Source organism: Syzygium oleosum, unplaced genomic scaffold (assembly GCF_021117445.2).
Source record: "Syzygium oleosum isolate NSW1041296 unplaced genomic scaffold, Sole_v2.1 Sole_v2.31, whole genome shotgun sequence".
In the NCBI taxonomy this organism is placed as follows: domain Eukaryota; kingdom Viridiplantae; phylum Streptophyta; class Magnoliopsida; order Myrtales; family Myrtaceae; genus Syzygium; species Syzygium oleosum.
In genome coordinates this window covers 2,216,871-2,225,259 of record NW_026607515.1, presented here as the reverse complement: position 1 = coordinate 2,225,259, position 8,389 = coordinate 2,216,871, and the positions used below count along the sequence as shown (strand labels likewise).

Here is an 8,389-nt window from a genome sequence, read left to right as displayed (position 1 = left end):
AGTTCCAACCTTCTTTTTTTCATAGAGAAATCAAGATATCGTAATATAGATCACTATAAGATCAATTTGCAAAGAAAGATGAATCTATAATCCCTCCCTCTGTTCTACATATGCACTTTTACGTGTATCAAAACAGGTGACAGCTGATAGGGACAGTCCCAATTGATTACTAGTGTCGATGAATGCATGGATTAAAGACGGCTTAACCGTCCCTACAACCCTTTGTCGAGGGCCTCGACTTGAGGCCGTCTAATTGGAAGACTCAAGGTCTTTGGGGATGGCTAGGAGCATGCATGTCCTCTTTGAAAGGTGTAGAGTCCCATCAAGCCTCTAAGTAGTCTCCCAGCAAATTTCTTCCTACTTATTTGTTCATTTCCTCCTCTATTTTACAGATTATACATCATTTATGTAAACACCCTTTTTTAATGATCAGATTATCAGTTTCATCTAAAACAAAGCCACAATAATTTGGCAACAAATTGAAAATCGATTGATTATATTAGATTGAAAATCAGAAGTCTTGGATCCACACTAACCAAATATCAGAACATAAAATTTCCACACCTCAGATATAACAAGCAAGATAGAAAATATAACATGTATTCTACACAATCATATGAAAAACAAAAGCTCAATATCTAATAGATCTTTGCCATGCTTTTGCAATTAACCACATCAAAAGGGATCACATACTCCTAGTATATCATCACCATCAGCACAAGATGGAAAAGATATTGACTATTTTCAATTTCACTGCAATACACTAATTTGTGAAGCCTAGAATAAACTTGACTATTATGAAGGAATCAAGGAGAAATCATTTTCTTACAGAAAGAACATGTCCAAACCAACCTCAAAATTTATACAGATCTACATGATGTATAATACTACTCTGTAATCAAAGACTCTGAAGAAGAGCCTAATAAGCTTTCTCACAAACTATTAGGAGTTATTTCGAGAACACAAAAAGTTCTACATTATAATTTCTACTTATTCCATGAGGTATGAGAGATATAATGGGTTTGCGACTTCTCTGATCCCACGGGAATGGCCTAATATGTATTGAATTGGAAGTAGACTCAGATTGGCACAATGAAGGTTACATATATGACCATGGCTACAATTTCACATAAAAGCACTATGCTTCAATTGATAATGCATGTGTGTGTAGGGTTCATTGTCATCCAAAATTGAATGGACCATGGAGATTGTAGGAAAAAAATGGTCCTTTTCATTCCCATGTAGCCAACAGCAACATCTGGGTCTCTACATAATGATCACTCCTTTGGATAGTAGCATTAGCCTTTAGGACAGGAACAAAAGATGATCCATTCTTGGACGAGGGACCGTGTTGATCGCTTGTAAACATTGTTAATGTCACAGCTAATCAAAACAGAGAATGATGTCCATGCACAAGTCGAACCATACCAATACTCGGGTTCTACCAATTTTCTGATTGTGGTTGTTGCCAGCTCTCGTGCTTTCTCCAAGTTATTTCACATTATCGGAACATGATGTCATGTTGAAATGTTCAAGGTGTGCTTAAGATAGATAGAAGACAAAGGGGTCACAGGCATCAACTTGAGGCTTTCCTTCTCTATATGTATTGACCACACAGAGTAAGAGCTCCTAGTTCCAATGCCAAGCAACAATGTTATACCATTGGCACATTTCATAACACAAGTTTCTTGTACATTTGTGCAATGTGGAAGTATCTTTGCAGACATCACATGTGCACTTCTGCATTGTTAGTATACTCAGAATCATAATAAACTATCAGCTGCTCTATAGTTTGGTAGGGATGTATGACATATATATGTACGTCCATACTGGGGCATCTAAATATTTTGGATAACTCAAGGAAGTGATTGCATATGTTACTCAGAGAAAAGTCACATCCAATTAAGACACCATGTCACTTATCACAAACAGAAAATTGGGATATCGTGGGCAATTTTCAACACAAGCTCACTTGAGAACAGTTACGCAGAGAAACCTGAAACTGACAAGGCTAATACAATTCACTCGAAATCGACACGGCATGCTTCCATCCTTCTGTTTTTTTAATAGAGAAACCAAAATATCATCATATAGACCACTATAAGAACAATTTCCGTAGAAAAATGAATCTACAATTCCTCCCTCTGTTCTACATATGCATTTTTATGGGTATCACTACCAAAAAGAAAATAGAGAACAGGTGACAGCTGAATCCATCCTTAAGGTATATTTTCCTGTAGGTAAACTCACAAGTGACGGCTCAAATCCCATTCTGGACTGTTGGCTGTACGTTAGCAGTTAAAAGTAATTCCTGACCACTAATAGGGACAGTCCCAATTGATTACTAGTGTCCATGAAAGCATGGATCAAAGACGACTCAACCGTCCCTAAAACCCTTTGTTGAGGGCCTTGACTTGAGCCCGTCAAATTAAAGACTCAAGGTCTCTGGGGACGACTGGGAGCATGCATGTTCTGTTTTAAGGGTGTAGAGACACGTCAAGCCTTTAAGTAGTCTCCCTGCAAATTTCTTCCGTTTTGTTTATTAATTTCCTCTTCTTTTTTTAAGATTAGATACATCATTTATGTAAACCCCATATTCTTTATCTGTCAAATTATCAATCTCATCTGCCATAATCATTTGGCAACACATTGAAAATCGACTATAGTTGATTGAAAATCCACAGCCCTGGATCTACACGAACCAAAAATCAGAACATGAAAATTTCCACCCAAGACAAAACATGATGAGAAAAAATGTAACCAGTATTCTATAAAATCATGTTAAAAAAATAACCTCAACCTCTAATAAACTCCGCCGTGCTTTTGCAATTAACTGCATCGAAAGAAATCACATGCTCCCTACGTATCATCACCCACCTGCACAAGATAGAAAAAAAATTGTGTCTATATTCAATTTCATTGCAATAGACTAATTTGTGAAGCATAGAAAAAAAAGTGACTATTATGAATGAACAAGGAGAAATCATTTTCTTACATGAAAGAATATGTGCAGACCAACCTCCAAATTAATACGATCTCCATAATGTATAATAGTGCTCTGTAATCAAAGACTTGAAAGACGAGCCTAATAAGCTTTCTTAACACCTATTTTCCACATGGGACCATCCTACACAACAGTGATTAAAACCTTCATCAGAATATATGATCAATCCCTTTGAAGAATGATGAATATACTCAAACTTACAGTAACAGATAGTTTTTGACAGATGCCAGAAAAAAAACAAATTCAACTCTCCCATAGTATCATCGGGCCAATGAAAGCTAACATCTTAGATCAAGCAATACAACCATAAAAAGACATGAATCAATGAAAGCTAACCATCTCAATATGAATCAGCAGCTTAATAAGGACAAGTACCTAATAATGTGCTCATATTGAAGAAGGCTAAAAAAGAAGGGTCAGCGACTTCACAAATGAGTCCAAGATATGCTCCCAAAAGCACATATATCTATCACATCTTTGTTACAAGGGTAAATAAATTAAACATAACAACTACCTAATAGTAACCACTACTCCAATCAACAAAAACAACATTAATCAGAAAGAGAATCAAGTCAAATCCAGTAACAACATCAACAACTCCTAAATTCCAAAAATCAACATTGAATGAAACGGATTCATCAAGTGAGACATTGATTGACTTGTTAAGAGATGAAGATTGAAGGCAAGCATGAGAGAGAGAGAGAGAGAGGGCTTAGGGTGAAGAGTTGCGATGCCAGGCATCTGCATTGTGATGAAGAAGTGGGAAAAGATTATAAGTAGCACTTCGTATTTGGTAGGTGAGTTATCATTGCTCAGGTAGCAGAGTGGAGTCAGTGGACAAAGAAGCGTATCTTTAAATTACATGTACTCATCAATAATCCTCAAATTGAGCAGACATCATCCGTTAAATACGAATGTCAAGAAAATAAACTCGTTTCATGGCACAAAAAAAATAAAATAAAAGAGAAACATGGCATACCATGTTCGACAGAATTTCATATGCAAAAATAACCAACTCCCCTTATAGGCTACTCCTACATTTTAGACTAACATCAGGCGTGTAGTTTAGATTTCAATGGCGAAGAACATTCAGCATTAATCTCCAGTGCCACAGCAAACTTATCTAATCCAGGAGAGCAGTGAGTGTGGCAATCATTTATTTATTCACTCTAGCTGACCCAGTCCACAGTTCCATCAACTTCTGCAGTAGCAGATTCATTTATCAAACTCAAAACAATATATCATGCCATGCGTGCCCTTATCCCATGCCGCATCCTATCTCGGTTGTGAGCATGTTTTCATTAACCGCGTGGATCTTATTTCCTGGTACTGTTAAGCATTCTGGTTCAACATAAACCTCATTTTTATCTTCTTTTTCCAGTTTATAATCATCTCCCAAAAATTTTGTGTCTCCATCGTAATCCAAATATCCAGGTGGTCAAGCTTCAGTCCCGAGAGTGGAGCTGCTGTCTTAGTCATTGCCTCGACAGAGGATCTATAAACCTGTCGGCATGAGCTACAAATAAGGTCTTAAACAAGAAAAGGGCATTATTAATGTTCTCTCAACAGCTCCCATGGTATTGAATTACGTTGAAATGAACACTAAAGAACATTACACAATATGACTTGGGAATGTCCATTTTGTATTTTCTACAGCAAAGGGACTTGTTTTGACCCTTTTTTGGTATTGCAGCAATGTAACTCCCCTCCATAATATTGAGCATTGTCTGAGAAGAGAGATTCTATTCAGGCACTTAAACTCACTTGCAGTCCACATCCGCGACAACTTCTCGTCATATGGCATCATAAGAAGAGTGTCCAGATAAGAGGGTTAAGCAGAACTTGGTGAATGAATATTCGGAAATAGCAAAGGACGAATATGATCATCATCAACAAATTAGCCTGCTGATTCAGTTCCAAGCATGAGAAAGACGGACAAATCCTTATTCACTTGCTCCCTTTCAGTTCAATCTAAAGAAGTCATGATAATTTAGTTGCCTATTCAATATAGTAGATATAAAAAGGACGTGACTTACACACAACTGAACAAAAGACGCACCAGAGCATCACTTTCTGTAAAAGTAACAAATCCAACCAAGCAATTCACCACTGTTTAATTATACATATGTTTTACCCATAAACTTGTTTGCAACAGCTTTTATCCAGGCTCTGTCTTTGTCACTATAAGCATAACTCATGCTTGAGACCAGGACGATGAACCCTTCATTTCTCCCCATCTCATATACCTCTTGATCTGAAGCTTGAAGCAGTGGCTGCACCAAGAGTGAGCGTGTCCCATTTGGTAACAATTCTCGAAATCCAAAATCTGCAGTTTTGATGAAAACTTCAGCTATTGAAAAACTACAGTAAAGAGATTTATTTTTCTCTTTCCCCAGAACAATTGAACCACGCATGCTTACTTCTAAGATTGAAAAAAGAACTATTTCACTGTATTAGTGTCTGAAATATATTCTAAGTGCTTGCATGCTCTTAGCTTCTTCCACATACTAAGTGGAACAAACATCAATTTTTACTAAGGTTTCGTTTTTATATGCAGATGTTCATACAAAGGACTGCTTGATTGATCAAGCATTTGCCCTTGAAGAGACAATGCGATACGATATTGAAGGACCTGCCAATAGATTTTCTCACACCTGGACTCTGAGTGAAATAGAGTGTATCCTTCAAATCAGAGAGGCCAATTTTCTGTATCTGTTCCTCAAACCAATCAAGGACACGAGCTTTAGACACATCATCCGGTGTTCTCCAATAGCCACGTATACATAGCTCACCTTTAACTGATATTAACTGTGGCAAGACAAAAGGATAAAACGTGTGAAATTTGTAACTTCCATAAGGAAAGTAATAAGCAAGCATTTATTGAGGTTTCTCACGCTGGCTGTGTGATAAATAACCATGGAGATCACTTTAGCTCTTAGTAACCACGTACCGCAGCAATAGTATTTGTATTGCGCAATAGAACATATGTTGCCCAAGCCAAGTTCTCCTTCAACGTATCAGACAGACTTTCTGACATGACGAAGAGCTGCTCATTGCCTTCAGGCAACGTTACTTGATTCACTGGACCAGCACCCTGAAAAATCATTACTATCACTCTCAGAAAATATAATCATTAGCCTAGACAAAATACAGTACCCACATCAAGAAGATAATCCAGGAGAAAACAGGTGTGCAATGTCCAAAGGTTAAACATATATTGCAAACGCCAAGCACCCATGAACCTCGCGAAAACCAACCAATGGCCTCATGAAGGGGAAAATGCAAAGGAACCACCACTTTGCGCCACAAATTAGCTCGCTTGAATAGCATCTCGATTCAGCCAATAACACCAACTACACTTAACATACATCAATAATTAAAAACAGCAAAAGAATTTACCCGTAGAAATTTTCCAAGATAAGGGAGTATAATGGAGAATGCAGCCAAAGAAAGACCCAGAACCTCTGTCCTCTGAAAAGAGATACAAAAAAAAAAAAGCTCAAATTCCAGATTAATCCACCGAATCTGTGCGATCAAAGTAATTACAGCCTCAGAAAAGATTGTAACCAGCTGAGCAGGGGTTATATTGGCGAGATCTGACCCCACGAAGTGATTCAGCAGCAAGAGCGAACCAAACCCATACCCTATCCATCTGGGCAAGTACGACTCGTCGAAACCAGGTATGCCTACAACAACATCCATCGAAAACACCTCCTAAGATTCGAATATTGTGCTTCTATGCATCATGGGTATTACCCAAAAGTGATGGCATATTCAATTCACGGAGAGAGAGAGAGAGAGAGAGAGAGAAGAGAGTTAGTGATGTTACCGAAAGTGAAGCGAAGGACCGAGAGGTTGAGCTGTCGCTCGTCGCCGGTAGTTTCGGGGTCGCCGCCGAGACGAGCAGAAATTCGTGACCGTTTCGTATTTCTTTTGGCGCGAAATGGAGGAGGTAAATGTGGGTGAATCAAGGCGTTCAAAGTGAAGATGGCGCTCATTCCTCTCCCTTGTTGCTTTCGCAGCGTGCGTTTCCAAGAAAGATGGCTTCTGCCGCTTCCTGTTTTGTGCCAATGCATCTGGCATAAGACATCTTCAAGTTTAAACGAAAAGCACGCCGTTGAGGTCATTTCAATAGCTCCCCTGCTCTTTCTTGCAGACTAACCGAAAGGGTCCTCGTTCCCGTGACTTGGAACGATACCCAATTTGCAAAACTGGAAAAGCCAATCGAAGGCGAGAGACAGAGAGAGAGAGAGGAATCGAGAGTCATCCCTTCACTCACCGTCCTCAACAGCCGAGGATGACCTCGTCCTCTTCGTCGACATCCACCGACACCGGTTCGACGGTTGTAGGACCTGGGACAGGCTCGGCCCGCGAGCCCCGCTTCCCGGCGCGCGACGTGAATGCCCTGTTCGGAGCAGAAGCAGATGGGCATGCCCGAAAAGAAGATCAGCAGCCATGGTTTGGCTACGGCGGAGAAGACAGGAGGAAGCTAAGCGGACACCGGGTCTGGGTCTAAGGCTTTCAATTCGAGAAGACAGGCGGGGGGCAAGAAAGAAACAGCACACGACTCCGGTCCTGAAAGGGTTGACGGCTCTGTTCTTACCATGTAAAGAAACATGCTCGACTCGAAACAAGAACAGCAATGCTGACGCTGCCGAGGCCACTTCAATTCCAATCCTTCACCGATGCATGGCTTCTCCGAAGACACGACAGGTCCTACGCTCGCTCCAGCCGTCGTAGCAACTCCCCTGCATTCCCAGAACTCGCCAGCCACGGCTACAATCCTTCGGCCCACCGATGGGACGGAGCTTAGAACTCTCGCCGTTGCGGTGACATTCCCTCCCGGTGGCAACACTTCGGCCCGACCCATCAATCCTTCCGGAGCATGAAGGGCAAGTCCCACCACCACCCCTTTGGCGATCCGATCCAAGAGCATTGCCGGGGGAAGGCCCGTGAGATTAGAGAAGCTCAAGCCCATTGCGGAAACAACGAAGAAGCCCTTGTCATACTAGAAAATGGTTAATACCGCGAAAAATCTAAAACCGATACATTCGTGGTAAATTTACCACAAACTAATTTTTTGACCACCAAAAATTCAAAACCGGTATACTTATTGACAAATTTACTGAAAAACCTCATACGGGTACATTTGTGATAAATTTACCCTTCGTTAGTTTTCCGTCAAATTGGATTAATACCTCAAAAAACCTACAAACCGGTACACCCGTGAGAAACGGAGGATAAAATCCTAAACTGGTATACCCGTCAATTGCAGCGTGTTATCCAACTTAGCAATTTGACAGTAAAATGAGTAAAATTGTTATAAATGTACCGATTTTGAGTTATTGATGATTAAAAAAATTAAAGGAAAAATTACAAATATAC

The 8,389-nt window shown here is 39.9% G+C and overlaps 1 protein-coding gene across 4 annotated transcripts; it reads right to left on the bottom strand.

Moving 5' to 3' along the window:
- Nucleotides 1-540: 540 nt before the first annotated feature.
- Nucleotides 541-7,753, bottom strand: LOC115683196 (protein COFACTOR ASSEMBLY OF COMPLEX C SUBUNIT B CCB2, chloroplastic). Of its 4 annotated transcripts, none has more exons than XM_056304302.1 (9): nt 7,284-7,753; nt 6,834-7,094; nt 6,572-6,690; nt 6,404-6,475; nt 5,955-6,098; nt 5,659-5,812; nt 5,139-5,330; nt 2,996-3,127; nt 541-2,877 (listed from the first exon to the last, which is right to left on the bottom strand). In XM_056304302.1, the coding sequence occupies exons 1-8, from the start codon at nt 7,459-7,461 to the stop codon at nt 3,099-3,101; spliced, it is 1,149 nt and encodes a 382-aa protein (XP_056160277.1). In that variant the 5' UTR covers nt 7,462-7,753; the 3' UTR covers nt 541-2,877; nt 2,996-3,098. The 4 variants fall into 4 exon arrangements, with proteins under 4 accessions (XP_056160277.1, XP_056160276.1, XP_056160280.1 ...); XM_056304301.1 differs by having other exon boundaries at nt 3,020-3,127; nt 7,284-7,752; XM_056304305.1 differs by having other exon boundaries at nt 3,020-3,127; nt 6,834-7,080; nt 7,284-7,751.
- Between the last annotated feature and the right edge of the window lie 636 nt (nt 7,754-8,389).